Raw genomic sequence first — 21232 nt, forward strand, 5'->3', positions numbered from 1 at the left:
CATGTATTTGTAGCTTTGCACTGTTAATACATGGTTATACATGGTTATATAGTTTTCCTACCCTTTCTCTTAGATTTTAGAGTACTAAGCAAACCCTTTTAACATTCCTGAAATTCTGTTGAGTCGAGTCTTATTTTCAAGAAGAGAGCCTCTAACAAAGACATTTTGTTTTGCAACCAGAATCCAAGGAGACATCACAAGAAAACAAAGGCAAAGAAGCCCCTGGACCAGCTCCAAGGGGCTGACCCAGGGCAGGTGTTTCTGAAAGTCCTCAAAGCACATCACATCATGCACACACCCCCACCATAAACACCTGGCCTCCATGTGAAAATAGCCACTGAGGAACAATTCAAGGATTCAACAGCAATAACAAGTTCTGACAATACATTTTCCCACTTTTCCACATGGCCCTGGCTGTATTGGAGAGTCGCGCTACACTCTGCACACCAGAACAAAGGGAAGCTCACCACTCATAAGTTCTTCCCACAGATTTTTCCACTGAGGAAAAAAAAAAAAAGTAGAAAATGTAGTGATAATTATTTTTTTATTTGAATAAATAGTACAATTGTCAAAAAACATGCATAAACATTCCTGTTGTGAATTTTAGCAAACATAGCATTGCATTGTAACTTGCTTACAGTACACAACTCTTATCACTAAGATGGATGTCTCCAACATATGACAAGTCCAGAACTTTATCTGCAAGGCTGGTTTTTAGTAGTTAGAAATCCAGAGTAAACGCTGTTAAAAACAGTAGAAAAGGCTCTTAAAAAATACATTAATACTGAAAGCACTGGGGTGTGGGGAAGAGGAGGAAGAAATTCTATAAGGTTTAAATTGATCTAAAAAATCTGCTACTGTCAGGTTTTCATCTTGAAAAACAGAATGCAGCTGAGGACTATCTGAGCTGCTTCTGTGGTAATACAGCTCACTAACTGAGTGTGTCAAGTAAACGCACCTGAAAGTCAAGTTGTATGGACTGGAAAAGACAGACATTCATTAAATACTTACAAATGCAAGAGCTTTAACGCTGCAGAGCATTCAGCATTCCAGATGAACTCAACAGGATTCAGACTGGTACCCATACGTAAAACCCCAGTAACACAAAAATACCATGAATCACATTTTTAACACTGACTCAACTTTCTGAGAGGCAAAGAATTTTGGTGCATGTGTCACAGAAAGGTATGACAAAAGCAGGCATTCAGAGAAGCTTTACCCACATGGCTCAGCCTGGAAACTGGGCTGTCTGGGATGAAGCCACACTTCAGTTCAATCTGCCCTGCTCACAATCTAGTTAACAATAAATACAGTGTCTACAGATCAGTGAGCTGGCCAGACAGCCAGGAGCCAAGGAATGAAAAAAGTATCTTCCCTGTGCAACATCTACCAACAAACAAGGCCACAACAGAACAGGCTGTGACACCTGATCCAGGGAGCAGTGCTGGCTGATAGGGATATTAACAGAAGGAATGCTAAAGGAGACCCATGGTTGTAGCAAGGGGACCAGAAACACATAATTCAACAAAACAGATGCTCTTTTACAACCTGCTCACCTCTGCTTACATGCCCTGCTCAGAAACAGCCATTCCCCTTTCTAAAGCCAAATCACTCTCACCCATCTATTCTTTCTAACTTCTGTTTGCTTTTGTTATTAATACTGCTTGCAGTTTCAAAAACGACAGTCTCTGGAGGGCTTTCCCAGCAACTCAGAGAATATAAACAGAGCTGGCATCTCCACATCTCTCCCACCTGAAGGAAGGGGAGTGGAATAACAACTCTTAATCAGACTTGATTCCTGGAAATAACCCTGCATTGAACTAAAAGTTTGAGAGACCTTTCCATTCAGTGACCTTCCAGCCTCAAGATACCTTTATTTCTCAGAACAAAAGTTAGACCAATTTCATTCACCTGCCAGGAGAGCTGTCCCACCAAGCCTTGGCAGCTGTGCAAGTCTCCTCTGTTGGTGTTGTGGTGTAGTTTAGAGGCCCCATCTGAACAGCACATCTACTTATTCCAGACTCAGTATAAACAGTGAGAGGCTAGCTCCTTCCTAAAGTACAGGCATGCAAAGATTCCCCAGAGAGCCTGGCAGAACAGAGGAGATCTGAATTTTCATGCAAAGGAAGGGTAACTTCCATCTTTTTTTTTAGAGTGTGAGGGGAGGTGATCCAAGTAATCCAAATACTAGAACCCAAAAATACAAAGTAAAGAAGCAGAAGCTCATTTCTCTCCCTTTGAGATAAAAAAATGTTTAAGAAGGGAAGGAGAAAATCCCAATTGTAAAATTATACCATTCAAATAGCATGTTTCCTCTTGAACCTGAGCTCAAAGGCAAATAATGCTTGGTGTAAAAAAAAAAGTATTTTTAGGGAAAGAAGATGCTGATTCAAGTAAGCCCATGGAGCAGAGCAATTCTACCTGCTCCTCTCCTTCAGGTCACTCTGCCTAGTGTTTCACCGAAAGGAATGGCTGCCCATAAAACAAAAGTTGCTGTTGTGATACATAAAAGCAGCAATGAAATCTCTCCTCTACATGCTCGAAGGAAGAGGGTGATTTTGAACACATATTCCACATATCATATACTCTGGAAATGCCAACCCCATTTCCTCCACAAAGCTCTCCTCAAAAACCCACTCAGATGGCTCCTGTTCCAGCACATTTCCTGTGTTAGTTTCAGGAAGGACTGGGGCAAATGTACTAATCCAGCCTGTGCCTGTGTGACCAGCTCCTGATCAACCTGACCGAAGCCTCCTGCTTAGAGGTGGACAGTGGCCCTAGCAATCAAATTTCTCCTAGAAAATAGATTAAATAAAAAATAGACATCAAAAGATTAGTTGGTCATCCCATTGAAACTGTTCTGTGTAAACGCTGAATGGAAGTAACACTGAGTAGAAAGAGGTGAACACAAAAACTGAAGCTTTTGCCATTAGCTTCACATAGTGCCTGCAATTCCCCTCAGCCCAACCCAACCAAGAGAACACACAAACCCTTATTTAATAGAAAAGGCTCAGCTTCTAAAAAAATTCCAGTGGTGATTTTCTACTGTTAACACTCTAAGTCTGGAAAATTATCAAATGCCTGTTGCAACCAAGGAGTATGCAAAAGAAAGTCTTCTGCAGAAGCAAAGAATCTCAAGCCACGAGGAAGGTCTCGTGTTTTCCCTGCTTATTAAAGTAGTGGTATTTTTCCTTTCTCAAAAGAACATTCATGGATTATAGCAAACAACAGATCCATTTGGCAAAAGTGTGAAGCACCTACACATTTTCAAGTGACCTAGAGAATACATATGCATAATTTTTAGTGGGATTGTCTTACAAACAGCTACAGAGAGAACACATCAACTGTAGGAAGAATGCATGAAGTACATAGCATAAGGCACAATGGGAGCATGCACGGGGCGTGTTTATCATAACTTCTGCCTGAGGAGGTTGAAGGATGATGAGACCTCAGCAGCTTCCAGGATCACTCAATGTTCTTGTACTTTGTGAAAAGGTTGTACAGAACCCTGAGGGTAGACTTCAAGTCCAAGTTGACAACATCTGTGGAAGAAAAGGATAAATCCTTAATTTGCATTTTGTTTTCCCTCATTTGTCCTGACAGGAACAGAAGTCCCCACATCTCTGAGCTGATGGAATTGTGAATAAAAAAAAAAAAAATCCACAGAGTTTGGATCTCCTCAAGCCTTTTAAATGTCCTGCATGATGTTCTTCAAAGCAGCTTTACAATCATACAGCACAGCTAACTTCTCCCTGGGAAACAGAAGGTAATTCCCTTCCTCAGCTAAAATTTGCTACAGAGAAAGTCTACTTCTGTCAGAGACCTGAGATAAAGGCTTTGGGAAATACTCCTGATGACTTTCCTGGCCACAGAAGCAGTGAACGAGCAGTCACACATATCCTTAGGTACTGAACCACATCCACAGCTCTCAATGATATGGTCCATGAATTAACAAAGCCTGAATCCTTAGCAGACTCAAGCTTTTTATTATTTAATAACGCTTCTTATCATGCTAGACCAGAGAAAAGAAGCAGCTCTCAAGAGAAAGCTTTCCTGTTAGCACTTCTCCACCTATACTGCAATAAAATGCCAAGAATGCAGGAATTCTGGGGGGAGGCATAGCATAAGAAGGCTGAAGAGGTAGAAGGAAAGTTTGGATACAACATGTAAGATATTAGTAGTAAGAAGCAAAAAATATACAGTGAACAATATATTACGGAAAGAGAAGTGAGGAAGAACAGATAATTAAAAAATCATCAAAAGTCCTAGGAAGACAGCAACCTGCTAACAGACCAAGTACAATTAATAAGAGATCCAAGGGAAATCCCCACTGTCTCCTTTGAAAAATCATTGCCAGGACTTCTTCACCCTTCCCTCTCACCCCACACTAAACACCACTCTAAACCCCACACTTCATCTGATACATTCAGTAATCTCTCAAATTCTTTCTACCCTTTTTTCCTGTATTATTTTACATATTTCATTTATGATTTTCAGTTCACTTTTGCAGAAGAATCTTCTCCTGCCCCAAAGAAAGATCCTAATTGCTCTGAAGTCATGCACCCTTAAAAAAGAAATGTCCTATTTGTATACCTTAAATACATAACTTCTAATTTTTCTAGGTATCATAGAAAGTTGATACCCAAATTAAAACAAGCCAATCCAAATTAAAACACAAGCTTAACATTGAATGTTTTCTTAATTTTTGTTTTCTTTTCTCCATCTTCCAGTGGTGGAAATTTCATCTCCATTCCTTGACAATGAAGACCAATGGTTAATAACCACTATTGCAAAAGTTATATTGTAATTCCAGTTTGCCATTTTCTTAACTTTCAGGCCTTGTTATGTCTTTGACTGCTGCATTAAAGAGTACAGTGTGCAATGCATCCCCCCTCTGTGGGCAACTGTTGTGCTCTTTATTGATGTGTCTAACAGGTATTTCCAAGAATAAGCATATTCCCAGCCTCCTGCTTCTTATAAGATAAAATATAGACAGCCATAATATTACCAACAACAACTAATAAAATGTTAACTGAAAGTGGCCTTACACTCTAAAAGTAGTTTCCATTCATTTAAGACTTTCACAGTCCGTAACAACCTCATTAGAGGATACTAAATTAATTCAGCACAATGTCAATCCACTGAATTTGGCTTGAAGAACAGAGAAGAGATTATCTGTATGGTCCTATTTTTGTTTACACCTGTACACAGACACACTACAAGATTTAACAAGACCTTTTTCTTGCAAGCACTGTAGAAAGAATGGGCTTTAGGGATAAAAATTATCTGCTCTAGACAACATTTTTCCTTAAAATTAAATATGTCCTTAAAACTACAACTAATTAGACTGGTTGGACAGCCAGGCTCACCACCTCAGGTCCTGGGGCAGTTTTGGGAACCTCAGGACAAGATGGACATTGAGGGGCTGGAGCGTATCCAGAGAAGGGAATGGAGCTGGGGAAGGGTTTGGAGCACCAGGAGGGGCTGAGGGAGCTGGGGAGGCTCAGCCTGGAGAAAAGGAGGCTCAGGGGGAACCTTCTGGCTCTGCACAACTCCCTGACAGGAGGGGACAGCCAGGGGGTGACAGGCTCTGCTTCCAGGGAACAAGGGACAGGATGAGAGGAAACAGCCTCAAGTTGTACCAGAGCATGTTTTCCCAATTGGGTGTTGGGAAATTTCTTCAGAAAAAGGGTTGTCAAGCATCCAAACAGGCTGCCCAGGGAAGTGTTGCAGTCCCCATGTCTAGAGGAATTTAGAAGTTATATAGATGTGGCACTTGGGGATGTGGCTTAATGGTGAACACAACGGTGCTGGGTTAATTGTTGAACTCAATGGTCTTAGAGCTCTTTTCCAGCCTTAACAATTCTATGATTCTAATCCAAGAGGTATTTACTATCCAATTCATGCTAAAGAGCATGAATTCACCTGATAGGTTTCCCAGCCTATTGATGAACAAACAATGTATCAGAGTATGGCATTAACACAGTGTAACTACACACAGAATATTTTTGCAGAGCTTCAGATTCTCTGTCCAAATGAATTATTGTTCTGTGAATCACATATTGCAATACATGACTGGCAAGGCCTCACAAATGACGCTACAGTGACAAAGCCATTCCCAAGAAGTGACTGTCCTCTGCAAGGGAGAAGTTTTTCAAGAGCCAGTCAGTTTCAGGCACACAGATACCACAGGAGCACAACGACTCCAACAGCTGGGAACTGCTGCCAGGAATGGCTACACACAGAGAAGAGGAAGGAAAACACACAAGAGATAGTACATCCTGCAAAAGCAAACAGCAAAAAAGGAATGTTGTATGAGCTAATTTGGCTCTCCACCTTATATTAATAATTAAATTTTCAATCAGCAGAACATTTAAAAGCATGTTTTGCTTCTTATTGGATCTACACAAGCAAGATCTACTGTAATGTATTACCATTCACTATAGCATAAGGATGAAAGAATGCCTTATGGAAAGGTAACCTCTTCTGGTTTTCATCCTTTTTTTCCAGCATTCTTCAGGAGCACTTTTCATCCCCCAGTTTACAACAACAGTACTGACAGCATATATACGCTATTCAATACTGTCTTTTGCCTTTTCCCCCCTTTACAACCATCTCCACTGTTTGTTAATCTAGCTATTATCACCACTTTGTCTCATTTTAAGTCAGACCACACATTTCTTGGGGCGTCCTCATTTTTCTTTGTTCTGCAGGAGCTTGTAACACATACGTAGTCCTTAACACCAGGAATAAAAACTGCTCATTTAGCAGTCATAAAGTTTTAATTCCTCTTTTTATCCCTAGTGCAAGGAACAGAGCAGACCTCATCAATAATTAATGTAAAAGTTAAGAAACTTAAAGGGAAAACTTGAGTTTTACACTTTTTAGCTCTGGCTTCCACAGCCACATAAATCAAGAAGATTGTTTGCTACTGGTTCTCCTAAAAAAAAAAACCTGAAGCCTTCCAGTTATCTAATCACAGGAGTCCAGACTAGCACCAGCTGTAAGAATTACAAGAATTAAGACCATGAAAAGCTTTCTGCTTGGATTGAAAACACCAGCTGAACTTATAATGTACACTGAGCAGCTCTTGAATGACTCACTAAAGCTCCACTTGGACACCTCAGTGAATCTGCTCCAGACTAGAAGCATGGGCAGGATACACCCCAGGCACAGATAGTGAATCTTTTGGAAAACTCTCAAGGGGCCCATTCACAGCTCCACTTTGTGGTACTATTTCTACTTTGAATGGAATTGCACTTGAAATACACCTGCTGTGATGACTTTGTACAGTTTAAAGCCATGTGGTATGTCCATACCTTCAGGGCGAGCTTTTGGCTTCTTCAGGCCTCCATCTTGCATCAACTCAAAAGCAAAAGAAATATTGTGCACCTGAAAGAGGTAAATGGTTTAGAATCTCAGAGTTATATAAGCATCAAAAGCCTTAAATCAAATTTTTTTAGATGCTTTATTCTCTCTGCACTTGATAATTCTATTTAAATCAATATTAAACATTTACATGCTTAAGCATAGCAGAACCAAAAAGTGCTTGGTGATGGCAGTTCCTGGCCAGGCTATGCAGAGAACCTACAAAACAAGCTAAGCCCAACTGTACATACAGAGCTTCTGAACAAGCCCCCACAGATCACATAGGAGCATAAATTCAGAGGAAAGAAAATGGACAAAAAGGGAAAGCAAAAGAAGGTAGGTATCTTCATTTAATCTCTCCTCTGAGGAAGAAAAATTACAGTTTAAAGAGATTTGCATAGCAGATTTCTTGTCCATGCTTACTGAAATTTAGGCAGGTAGTTAGCATTATGAATTCTGTGCAGCTTTGTTACTGCCCATGACAGTTCTGGGGATACATTGCTTATGTCTCAGGACTTTATTAATCTCTTTTACCTGCTCCAGTTCTTCCTCATTCATTGTGACAAAACCAATCACTTTCAACCAATCACTTCCCCCAAAACTCAGAGCCTGCCTCTCCTTCTTCAATTTACAAATCCCCATTCCTCAAGGCTGAGTCTCCACACAAAATCACATTGTGACTTCAGGAATACCAGGTAATCTTTATGAATTTCAACCATTAATAATAAAATTGTAACCTAACAGATGCTGGCTGCAACTCAGCACCCTGCATTTCCACAAGGGCAAAAATTGAAGATGATGGGATAAAGAAGCAAGAGAAAGCTATACAAGATGTGTGAGATGTAATAGAGATGTACCTTTGTGAGGGGCTGACGGCAACAATCTGTGTGGAAGCTGTTATGAAAACCCCATTTTAAACAGCACTCAGACAGCATTCCATCTTTTAACTTTAGCCAGTGTTTCCACTCCTGACCTAGCCCCCCTCCTGCTGCAGCTCAGCCAACACAAAACCTGTCTCTGCATTGCAGAACCTGGCAGAATAGAAAGCAAGGGGCACATGCAGGACTGGCTCAGGGTATTCTGATACACCAAGACCAAACACACACAGATGAATGTGCAAGTCTGGGAACAGCTGCAGGCAGAAGTAAACTTTTGGTTGTGACATTAAAACACAACCTAAACACTTTTCTCATTGTGAACACAAGGAGGGGCGTAGGACAATGGAGCAAGTGTGGGGATGAGGGCAAGAGACATCCACACAAGAATGCTTCAGGCAATACTACAATCTAAAAAATTACTTTGGTTATGCAATACAGTACAGAGCATTCATTATTGTATTTATCTATCCTGGATATTTGTGAGCTTCATGTGTTGTCTGATGCCAGGAACAGAATACCTTTCTTCCTTAACTATGAGGAATTTACCCATTCATTTCACAATTTTTTAGTGGTTTTAACCATCAAGTGCCACAGCCTCTTTGCTAGATCTTCTGTAGAGAATATATCAGGTTCTGTTTCACCTGGCACAAGGAGAAAGGATAAAATAATTGGAAAAAAAATTGTGATAATAATGCAGAAAACATAACCTGGAGTTTCTACCCACCTTTTGATCAAAACTTTCAGGCGTCAAATAGAAGTTGTGAAGTGGAACAAAATAGTCCTCGAGGAGACCCATGAGCAAAACCAAGTAAACACCATCTGCAAACTGAAGAGAAGTATGAGGAGAAAGCATCTGTTTATAAATCAGCATTCATAAATAAGGACAAAGAATGTTTGGCCCAAATTATGGTTTTGTTTTTTTTTTTTTACTAGCACAGAAGTGTGAGATTGTTCAGGAGTCTGTTCTTGCTTTCCTCCTGTTCATTTAATTTGCTTGAGGAATCCTGCCAACTTCACAGCAGTAGTTAAAAAATACCAAACTTCCGGGGAAACATGTTTGCACATTATATACCCCCAGTCCTAGTGCTACAGTATCTGGTAATTTCAACCACAACCCCTCTTAAATTGTGTGTGTTAGACATTTGAATCTTTGCCCTTAATCAAATCTGAAATAAAGTCTCTCCTGTCACAGGTAAGAAGCTGAATTTCATAAAAGTATTTTTTTCCCCCAAGTCAAAATAGATTGTTTAGGGTTTCAGCAAATACTAAATAAAATCCTACATATTTTCAGCCACCCTGTGCAGTGTTCCTGCCAGACCAGATGGCTACTGACTGGCTAAGGGGACAATGTTAAGCAGTTCTAAGACTTCCCACTTGTGATCCTGATATGGTATATGTGACATCCTTTAAAAATAAATTCTTGGGTATCTCTATGGCATGAAGCAACAATTTCTTGTGACAGATCAGATCTGGTCACCCATTTCGGAAAAGCTGTAAAATAGCAGTGAATGAATGACTGCTATATACCAAGCCAGGATCAAATGAATTACCTATACTCCTGGTAAAATTCTCTGGATGCTGGGCTTATCTTTTTGTCAAGACAATAAGATCACCATCTCTCACAGCTCAGTAAACTCCAGAAACAAGACCTGCTTCTGCTTAGCCAAGCCCACGTCTGAAAATTTGCAATTTACACAGATTACATCCAAGAAGACAAAGCCTCCCTACCTGGGTTTCCAACTCCGTTACTTCCAAATTCAGTTTATTCAAGTGTTTGTTCACAAAGGTGATCAGAGACTGTTAAAAAAAAACAAACCAAAGGAGCACAAACAGTGATGTCAGACACTACACTCGGTGCTGATGTGAAAGGGTTAACATAACCTTTAAAGACATTTTTGAAAACACAACATGTATGTTTATTGCCTGCTTTTGCACAAGTAAGTACAAAGAAGTGCCAGTTTTGTTGTACCAGATGCCAGGACTCAGCAGATGGTGCTGAGCTTTCCCATGCACATGCAGCTTTCCCAGCACATCAAGCAAATTTTAGTGTCCTGGGAAAACGCTGTGATGACATTGGTGCCTGAAGGTGAAGTGAGTAGTAAGTGCATTTACTGTCCCCACTAATTTTTTCAGGTTTTTGAAGGTGTCAACAGTATAGTGTTGTGCACACAATTCTGTTCCTGGAGGGATGTGTGCAGTCAGCACAGAGTACAGCCAGGATATAGCCCAGGTGGGATTTCTATTCCAGATGCAAATCCTGCCATTACAAACCAGATCTGTGCTAATGGACTGAAGCACAGAGGTCTGTCAGCCCACTTGCACCATTTCCAGAAGGGACACAGAGTAGAGTGCTACCACATTCATTGTGTGGAAGGAGTTAAGTTAGTTCTTTATCCACTTAAAAACACTTTTCTAGAAGACATTTCAGGCTGGAAAGATAAAAATCTTACCAAGATTTCAAAGCATTATTTTAAAAGCACACATCCTTTATTTCACACAAGGGGAAAGGACAATTTACAACACTGATCTTCACATACTGCTCTCCTAATAAGCAGCTTAACAGCCAGGCTGGAACTATCTGATGGAACTATGTAGAGTCTTATATATTCCCCCAAAGCAGCAAGAGCTGGCAGAGAGAGATAAACAGCTACATTACCCCTCTACTCTGTCTAACACAAAGCCATGTCAAAAATATATCTGGATGGATGTGACATTCAGTGATGCTTAGCTTTAAAGGACAAACCAAGGGACTATAGGAAGATGTGCTTAGCACTCGGACAAAAGCAGCTCTTTTGTAAAAGCTTTTTATTTAGCAAACTTCTTTATGGGTGAAACATTTTAGGATACTGTGGAAAACATCACCTGGCTTTGAGACAGTGATCCCTGGGAAAAACACCCTTTTCACTACTTCAGATTCCTCTTCTGTTATTTGCTGGATGTTCCTGAAATCTTCCCAAAAGCATAGAAAAAAATGCAATGTGGAAAATAAAGCTAGGATTTTACTTTTTACCTTTTTGACTACGCTGAGCTTGTCTGGTGCGTGATCAAAAAGCGTGTCAAAGGCATCACGCTCTGGTTTGGGGGGAAAAAAATTAAAATCAGAACACCTTCAACAGCACAAGTGTGGGAAGCAGGTTTCCCATCCAAAGCTTAAAGGTTTTTCTCTTCAGAAAGTCATGTAACTGAGACCCAAGCTAAAAGTCAGCACGCTGTTTTGGTGTCTGGCTACATGCCAGAGCAAACTGCTCTGGGAATTTTAGAGGTAACTGAAAATAAACATGCTCACTTTTTTTTTTCACTTTTCTGCTATTCAAAATTAGTACAGAATATATGTGGGTGAAAGAAAAATTAAAATGAAACACAAATTCTGACAATACCCCAACCCTAACTTAAATAACTATGCTTGCATCCACATTCAGTGTCAAATTCAGACATTTAGATAATCAAATTTGATTCAATCAAATTTAATTTTTTGATTTAAATTAATCAAATTTAATTTGATTAATTTAAAATTACTGGTAGCACCCCTAACATCAGTAAAGCTTAGAACTGAACTCTAGTGAATTCAGCAGTGTATGAAGAGCAAAACCTGCAGGCAATATAAACATTTAAATTATGTTTTTGCCTTCCAAGCATTGTCTATCAATATATAATCCAATCTGTTTTCCATGATCAAATACTTTTTATTTACAAAACACATTTTAATAGCTTTCTAATGTCAAATAGACATTATCTAAATTCTTTTGTTATCTGAAGATACATTATTTAGCCCTTATAGCTTACTGACATTACTTATTCTCCAGTGCCTTATTAATATTTAATGTAGATATATTGCAAGGGGAGAAATGATAGTTTTAACATATTACAATGGGCAAAGAAAAAAAATAAATTACTTTTTTTCATCTTTTACAGGAGCATACACCTTTAAAATGAGAAATGACTTAATGCCACTAAAAAAATAAATGCAAAAAGGGAAATCTCTTGGCAGCAGCACCAAAAGAAATGGATTTTGCTTAGACCAGACATACAGTTGGTAAGCCCTAAACTTCAAAGTGTAGTAAACAGAGAGGAGGTAAGATTCTCCATGCAAAGGAGTTAGATCTAGTCCTACCCAGTATGCTCCACATCTGCAAGGAGTAACAAAACCTCTTTCCACAACACATTCCAACCTCATGGAATTGCTCAACCTATTGTCTTGATCTGCCGGAAAAAAAATGACCAGATTTCTGTGCCTGACACAAATCAAGAAAAAAGAAAAAATCAGAGTCAAGTTTGTTACATACCAAATCGTCCCATCATCATCCTGCAAGTCAGAGAATTCAAAAACATTAAGTTAGTTCATGAATAATCAGTTTGGGAAGACAAGACAATAGCCCTAAAAGCAGTTTTCCTTCAATATGCAGAGGGCCAACAACTTGTGCAAACTCAGGGGCTGAGCACATCACAGACCAGACCCAACATGCTGCAGGAATGCCCCCAGCAGAGCACCAGTGATGTCAGGGAAATCCACTTGAAATTAATGGAAATATTTAACTATATATTATACACAAATATGACTTCTTATCCATACTTTTTATGATGAAGGGTGAATGACTAAATGTGTTTGTGTGTGCATTTCCACAAATATAATCTAAACCACACACCTTACAAGAAGCAAAGCCATCTACCTCACTTTAACCTCTTTTCTCTGAAGAAAACACATTCTATGTGAATATTATGCAAATAAAACTGCCACATATGAAATACATACATAGCCAGTGACATCACCAATCATATGCAGATGTCTATCAGCTGAGAATCAGGCCCTGATTTGCACAGAGAAATTTGAAATTATTCAGTAAACGTTAGATTTTGCTGATCACTGCATTTTCCATAGGTGTACTTGTATCTGGATATGCAACACATTAAGCAATAACCTCTTAATACTGTGCAATAATAATTAGCTCCATAAAATATATGTATAAACACACATACAAATCTCCAAACATCTTTCTTGCTAAAAAAATGTCCAAGCCCCAGCCTGCAGATCACATCTTGCAAACCACATCTGGAGTAGAGCACAAGCTCACTGCATTGTTCAAGGGCACAGGAAAGAGAGGAATTTTGGCCCACAAACCTGAGCCAGAGCTCTGATCTACAAAAAACACTATGAGATTTTTAATGTCCACACAGAGACATTATGATCTCATTTCTGAGCACTTCCATCTGAAGATCTTCCCCACTAAGTGCTTCATTTATCTTCAAAGCCATGGGAAGCTGAGCCAACTCTACAGGGAGACAATACATTGATAAACTGAGGGAGGACTCATATAAATCCCTCTTAGAAAAGCTGCCTTCAGGCCATGTGAAGGAAAACCTCAGCTTTCAGTTGAAGCCAAAATACATGTCTAGCCTTCTCCTTATATAAAGGACTGTAAAAACATAAAGCAAAGTAAGCTGGTACAAAAATTGGAGAGGGAAGAGGTTTATTTATTTATTTTTGCTGACCTCTTCTCTCCTTACAGTTTGAACTGTATCACTGCAGTTTAGAGAGCTATGTCAAAGGATTGCCTTTTTCCAAACTAATTCTTCCCCAAAATATCTACATTAGCCCTTCACGTAGTAGAGAAAATAGTACTAAGCAGAAAGCAGATATGTATATATAGCAGATATATATGATACATACATCCAGTAGGCAGGGGGGAAAAAAGGCTCACAGAAGTCACTGTCAGTTAAAAGCTTCTAAGATACAAGAATTTCCAAAGGACACTTGTAGCCTATTTTCACAGACTAAGTAATTTCCTTGTAGTTAAAAAAAAATCACATGAAGGGATTTCATTCATTTAGCAAGGATGGGGGACAATTAAACTTCTCCCTCATCCTTAGAAATGCTCTCACATCCTGCACCAAAGCATTTTGTGCTTACTCTGTTGTGGTCGTCAGCTCCTCTGAAACATGAGTGGTCTGAAGGAGGCCTTCACGTTTCTGGAAAGGAAGATGGAATTAGCAAAGGAGAAGCTCATCAGGGGTTCATTCAGCATTTTTTAGAGCACCAGAGGACATAACAGATGAATTCACCAAGTTTCACAGGAGCAGAGGTGAAACAGCCGACACAGGAGGATTCACCCCCAGAACAGTGGCAAGGATCAGGCTGACAGCCAAAGGAATGTTTGGGAAATGTATATTTACACCTATATTTGTAGCTAACAGCCTCATTAACAATTCTCCCCCTCAGACTACAGTCAATATCATGCCTGGAACACAATTTAGAGTTTGTCAGCCCCATCTGAGATCCCTGCAGGGCAGCTGGTCATGTCACGGTATCAACCAGCAGTTTGCCACATCTGGCAGCCTGACTCTTCTGGGACAGAAATGACATGGATGGCTGTTCCTAGGCCAGGGCTCCAGAGGGCTGGCACAGCTCTCCTAGAGCAGGCATGGCACTGGGGCCACTGCCACACATCTGACAGGGATATATATCCTCCAAGAAAACACAGGGGAGCACAAAAAGCTTAGCTAATGATTTCACAAGGAATAGTACTTCCCTGATACCAGGTTGTCTCTCCTGGGCATAATTTTCTGCATGAATAAGGAGTCTCTACCTGAGAGAAATAGCATGTGTTGAGACAGTTTCAAAATACCTCAGAGGCTGGAAGTGCTTTCACCTGAGTAAAAAATTTGCTTTGTATCTCCATGGGTTCCTTTCAAAACTATGCCTGAAAGGAGGAATTTCTTTCCTCCCTTTTCTGTGCTCAAAAAGCTGACAGAAAGAGCTCAAATCTCAGCAGCCATCTAGGAACCAAGTCTGTCAGAACGACTTAGGGGAGGGTCAATAGAGGTTTCCAGCCCAGGTAAGCAGGGAAACACCCCCTTCCCCCCCCCGCCCCCAAGCACAAGCTCTGTACACCTTTACCATATGAATTGTTTTCACCATATGAACATCAAGCAAGAACTTATTAGGGAGAACAGCTTTGAGGAGAAGCACATCCTTCCCCAGAAGCAGTTTGACAAATGAGAATTGAAGTCTAAAAGCCAGTAAGAGGAACTCCTGCCCCTCTACTCCCTACTGAAGAAATGAAGGCAGGCAGAGCTGCTGGAAGGGAGGGAGCCTGGCTGGAGGCAAGGGGGGAGCTGTTACAGCTCCAATCCTGATAAGGCCCTGGGTTTTGTGCTGCCAGCTGGCCACATCTTCACAGCCCTCACTTCCCTATCACACTCCTATCTCATCCTGCTCCCATGAGGGAGCCACAGGAATGGCACCAGGAGGTTTGGGGCAAAAGCCAGCATGACAACATGGATGAAAAAATGAGGAGGCATCTGACAGAATAGTATTTTCCTGCATACAAAACAATGCTGTCTTTATTCCATCCCACCATGCCTCTGCTTTATTAACACAAGGCTCAGGACCTTCCAGGCACCCTCAACCCCAGGGAGAAGATGGTGTAACCTGTGAACAAAACCTCAGCAAGTGATGACTCATGAGTAATGCCTCCAAGTGCCTGATGAGAAAGAGGAATGGATTCCAACACTGGCTCCCCAGCTGGTGGAAAAGGAAGCTGTGCTCCCCCTCCCAGGCAGCTGAGCATGCTGCTCTTACAGCAAACCTAGGTCTCCTCACCTTGCAATCCAAAAGCAAATGTCATTCCCTGATAAAATGTTGATTCCTTCCACCACTGGCACCAGACACATTTATTCTTCATTCTGCCTTGACTCTGACCTTTCAGTCTGCAACTCAGACTAGAAGGGAATTATTGTAAAAAATACCCCAGATCTCCCAGCAGCACCACAGTGGGACATGCTGCAATTTTAAGAATAATGCTGAGGCAAGTTAAGTATAAAAGATGACAATTCCTGAGTCTTGCAACAATAACCAACACAATGAGCCTTAAGGACAATTTTTACACTTAATTCTAAGAACTTTTTTGTTTTCCTGAATTAGAATATTTCTTCACCATGCAAACTTACATTTCAAATAGCAGGCAGTAGAGTCAGCTGGAAAATCTCACTATTTTCAGCTCTCACTGGAAGCACCAGCAAAAACAAGAGTTTCTCTCTTCCCTGCCCTCCCTAAGGAGGGCTGGAATGACAGGCACCTGTTGAGTGACACCAGCATTAAAGCATGTATCACCCTAGACTCAACTCAGCACTTAGAGTAGCTGCTCACAGGATTTTAACTAGAAGGCCCATCTAAACCCTTGCTCTGCCAGGACCCCTCTTGAATAACTTGTGCATACATTACCAATTGTCACCCAATTTCCTATTTCACACAAAGAAAACAGCAAGAAAACTAATTCTGGAGGTTGATTTCAAAAAAGCTTTTAAGTCACTTCCAAATAACTGTTTCAGGAACTCTGCTCTTGAGAGGGGCTACATCATGGAGACCATTATGAAACAATAAAAACAAAAGTGGTTTTCTGCTGGGTTGGTCTTGTAGTTGTTCCACATAATATGGAAAGACAGATAGCTAAAGGCTCTTCCTGCCAAGGAAGACAAAACAGAAAGTTGTCTCCAAAATGCTTGTGGGCTTCTGAGCAAACTAACAGTGCAGGACCAAAAAAGGATAGTGCATTGTTTGACAGACTCGGATTGAGCTACTGAGATATTTCTCAGACTCTAAATCAATTCTGTATAATTAAACAAAAAATAACCAGCACCTTAAGAAAGTCTCAGTCTGTCACCTCAAGATCCTAAAGGAAGAGAATAATTTAATGAAAGGGAAGAATCACCATGGAACTATGGAGATCTGGATAAATACCTTCCATGTTGCACAGTGCTGTCATAGTATTATCTCACTTTATGGATCAGGACAGTGAAAGTAAGAGAAAAAAGAGTCCACAGCACTTACACAAGCTCATAAAGTGTTCTGCATTGCTCTGGGATGGGCTGTGGAAATGCACACATCTTAGCTGAGCAGTAACTGCTAAATCACTTTATTTTCATGGTGTAAGCACAGTCCTTTTGAGGAAGAAGTACCTCAAGATCTGCACAGTGTGAGGACAGCTCAATAACTGGATAAAGCCACCCATGAAAATGAGACTTAGCTAGTTTTGAAAATTTCAGTGTGGGCATGTTCCTGCACCATACTCCCACAGCATCTTGCACATATTTCTGGTGTGGGGTCAGTTTTGAAAGACTTGCACAGAAGTCACTTAAACTGTTTATTTATCCCCTCAAATGTATAGTCAAGCAGAAAGACGCATTTAAATAAAAACCTCTCAGTTAACACCTTATGTTAACTGTGATCAGGTTTGACAGAATCCTGTTCATTATTGGGATACGTAACAAGAGATCACTTAAAACCAAATTGGTAATAGTGGCAATAATCTTAATAGTAGCTTTCTTATTTAGATTAGGAACAATATTCACCTGATCACCATTCTGTCATTAGTATAACAAAGGCTAAACAAAGTCCATTTAAAGAGATCTATGTTATTGAACCAGCATGTATTTTGAGACTAGATTATGGATGCTGAACTACAAAAATTCAGTTTACCAAACTACATGGCAGAAGTTTTTTTTCCAGAACAAACATGCTCTGTTTCATACCACCCCTCTCTTTCCATTTAAATAAACAAAGATGAAGGGTTGCAAGCTTTTCCTAGTGGTGGGTTGAGGGCTGAGAGAAGCTTCCTCTTGCACAGGGCCAGCTGTAGCCATGCCCAACTCCAGGACTCCAGGCTCTAGATCCAAGAGCAAGGGCCTCTAGGATTTGACTTAACTCCCACTACATCTGAAACCTTCAGGGGACTGTACCTGACTCCCTCGGGGACACAGGTGTTGCTCTCTCCCCTGCCTAGTTTCTTGTCAGCCTTTATGTCATCCTGTCATCCTAGTGTCAAGATCCAGGGACTCTGGTGAAACAAGTGGTGTCTCCTCTATGTCCCTCCAACAGGAAAAGAAGTGAAAACCTTCTCCACAGCCTTCCCTCTGCTGTAGAGGTAGATGGCTGTGAAGCTCGAACTAAGGACAAGGAAAGGGAGATTTTACTTCTCTACCTAATATTTTTTCTGCCTTATCAGTTACAGAAGTGCATTCATAACAGAAGATACTTCACTGAAGGGCAGAAGGAGGTTTTTATCATCAAGGTGTAAGAGAGCTGCTGACCAGCTTATATTTACATATTCCTCCTTATCTTTCCAAGACCGACAAAAAAACTTAAAAATAAATCAGTCTCCGATTTATTTTCATGTCGCTATATAACTAACTCACTGTTCTTAAATTCTGGCTTTATTTCTGAAAGAACTAAAGCAGTTCAAAATTGCCTCGTATACACAACAATCACATTTATTGTGAACCAGGAAGCATCCATAAATTTCCCATTTACATCACACCCTGGCACATCTAGAGCATCCAGGCAGGCAACCTGGAAAACACCATTGCTTAAATATAAAACAAAATGATGCTTGAAAGTAGAGTCTTTGTAGAGGGAAAGTAAATGGTTGACACCAAGCAGAGAAAGGAATAACTAGAGCAGTATCTAGGGCAGGGGGGAAACAGTCAGGGTTCCTTAGGTCAGATCTCTTCCGCATATCTAAGGAAAGCTAACAAAAGCATAAGAATGTAAAAGAAATTATGAAAGCCTATCAGGCCTGCCAAGGAAAACAACTAAAAACAACATGTCTAAGTCTGCACATGAAGTCATTGGGGAAAAACAACACTGCTAACAGGCATTCCAGACAAGGGAGATTTTATGGGCTGAAACTCCTTCCTGTGCTGTGTGGGTTACAATGGCTTCTCTGCAAAAAATGCAGGGCAAAAAAAACAACTGTACTGGAGTGACAGAAATTACAAGCCCAGTGCTCCCTTATACAAAATCCCATTGCACACTTTGAGCTTGCTATTGCAATAGCAAAAGGTGGCACTAAACCTACAAAGGATGTGCTGTTCTTGGGGTCTCATTTAAGCATGTGCAATCCAAAAATGCATTTCTGGGCATGGGACTCACTAAACAACTGGGACACACATTTTCTGAATGACAAGAGATGGGAGGCAATGGAAGGGAGTGCCCAGCACTGCAAAGTCCCCTCTGCTCCTCCCAGGAGCTGGTACTTACCCGAACAACCACCACTTGCACAGACACGTGCTCCGGCAGCCGGATGGGAGCTCGGAAATGCATGGCCAAAGCCACCAGAAGGTGAAGGATGGAAATCAAATTCTTGCCATGGATGGCTGCAGGGAACAAAGGAAATGAAGCCAGTGAAAGGATACTGAGGTGTTATTTTACATAAACAGCTCTGTGGGGAAAAGGCAGTGAAAAATGCTTTTGGTCAACACAGTCTTTTTATCCTTCTTCCTCTTTTTCCCAAATCAGGAAAGCCTACAGTGCAACTTCACAGGTAGAAAAGCCTAGATTCAGCCCTTCCTTTAAGCCTAACTTACGAGTCCAAACCCTCTCTGATCACAGACAGGCCCAACCACTTGCTTTTCACTTGGCTGGAGGAAACTCAGGAAAAGTGCTCTTAGCAGACTTCCCAAGTGACAACACACTTTCTGAGACAGAAAACATAGTAAGTCCTTACAGTCAACATTCCACTTGATTGTCCAGCCATGAGGTCGGAGTAAATCATGGACAGCTTCCAAGACCGTCTGCAACTTCTGCTTCTGACCAATTTCAGATTGTGTCACCTCTGCCACATTCAATTTACGGTCAGCCAATTTTTCTGCATTTGAAAAACAAACAAAATAAATAAATAAATAAAAAGGACGGACAAAACCAGATTAAACTGTGTGGAGATAACAAGCACAGACCACTGGAGTCCACCAGAACTTTTCTAAAAGAATTCTTTTCCTTGGGAGGTAAAATAGCTGAAAGTAAAACTTTCACCAAAGTGTGTCAGTTCCAACAAAAATGTGACAAAACTAGTAAAGTCTGGCTGAACATGCTCATTAGTCAGGTGTCAAAATATGTAACAACTTTCAGCTAGACATCAAGCTAGCCGCAATGTTAATGATACCTTCCCATTTCTTTCACTGCAGAAAAGCATAACAAAAACACAGCCTTCACTGCACAAGGAATCTGCACAAGTGTAAAGGACATTTTTAAAGTTAGTTTAGGAAAATAAATGGGAACTATTTTGTGTGAACATTTACTTCAGCTTGATATGCTTTATTTCAGGTTAGCTGAAGGTATGGATTTAAGCTAAAGCACATTTTGCATCCTCAAACCCTCAAGATTCATATGACCCAGGATTAGCTTAGTGGAACTAATTTAAAAAGTAAGTTGGTACAATTTTGTAATGTTGTTGACACTGTCACATCATAGTTGATTGTTGCCAAAATGAAATAATGCAGGAAAATGTGTAAAATTCCATCATTAAAATTTCAGTTCTGTTTACATAATATAGTTATTTGTGGCCAAAGTCATAAACAACTCATTCTTCTCTTCCTCTGTTGTTGTGGCCCGCACAAAAGAGACAGGAGCTAAAATTCTCTAAAATAGAAAAAGCAGGGAGCTGAGGAAGGTGGGGTAGAGTCCTCCAGCCATCAGAGCAATGGGAACAGCTCATCTCTGTTCTCTCTACACACCCATGAAATAAGTGGCCAAACTCACTGTGCTGATCTGTCCAGGAGGTCAGGACTGGTTGGCCATATTCCAGTTATATACCATTCCACTCTCTAAAGCAAAAGACATACTTCACCAAAACTGTTTTCACAAAATGAGGTTCTCAAGAATCTGAAGACTCTTTCAGAAATGTTTCAAAGTTGTCAAAATTCCTCTTATTCCAATACTGGATATATTTCTGCTCTCAAGTTCAAGAGTATGCTTCTTCTGGATGTTTTATCTAGCTGAAGATTTTACCTTTTTTTTTTAAGTGGTAGCAATATAAAAGTACTCTAGTAACCCACAGAGAAGAGACTTGCAGGTTATCGACTAACAAATACTTCGAACATCTTGACTGTTTCTATCAATCTAAAGTAGGGAATTATTTTATCAAGATTATCAAAACAAGCAAATTAATTTTTCAGTCACATGTTAAGGCTCCTGCCTATTCTCAGCCCAGTTAGCA

At 40.4% G+C, this 21232-nt stretch overlaps 1 protein-coding gene across 2 annotated transcripts in view; it reads right to left on the reverse strand.

Annotated features, from left to right (window-relative positions):
• Positions 1-525: 525 nt before the first annotated feature.
• Positions 526-21232, reverse strand: part of LOC131593027 (beta-parvin) — a 51756-nt gene continuing 31049 nt past the window's right edge. For both annotated transcript variants that reach the window (XM_058865191.1, XM_058865192.1), the window contains exons 5-13: positions 19745-19885; positions 19279-19394; positions 14152-14210; positions 12530-12549; positions 11257-11318; positions 9975-10043; positions 8971-9072; positions 7320-7392; positions 526-3542 (exon numbers count right to left, since the gene is read on the reverse strand). In XM_058865191.1, coding sequence (XP_058721174.1) covers positions 3466-3542; positions 7320-7392; positions 8971-9072; positions 9975-10043; positions 11257-11318; positions 12530-12549; positions 14152-14210; positions 19279-19394; positions 19745-19885 — 719 coding nt within the window. In that variant the 3' untranslated portion in view covers positions 526-3465. The remainder of the gene's footprint in view (positions 3543-7319; positions 7393-8970; positions 9073-9974; positions 10044-11256; positions 11319-12529; positions 12550-14151; positions 14211-19278; positions 19395-19744; positions 19886-21232) is intronic.

Source organism: Poecile atricapillus, chromosome Z (genome assembly GCF_030490865.1).
Source record: "Poecile atricapillus isolate bPoeAtr1 chromosome Z, bPoeAtr1.hap1, whole genome shotgun sequence".
Lineage (NCBI taxonomy): Eukaryota > Metazoa > Chordata > Aves > Passeriformes > Paridae > Poecile > Poecile atricapillus.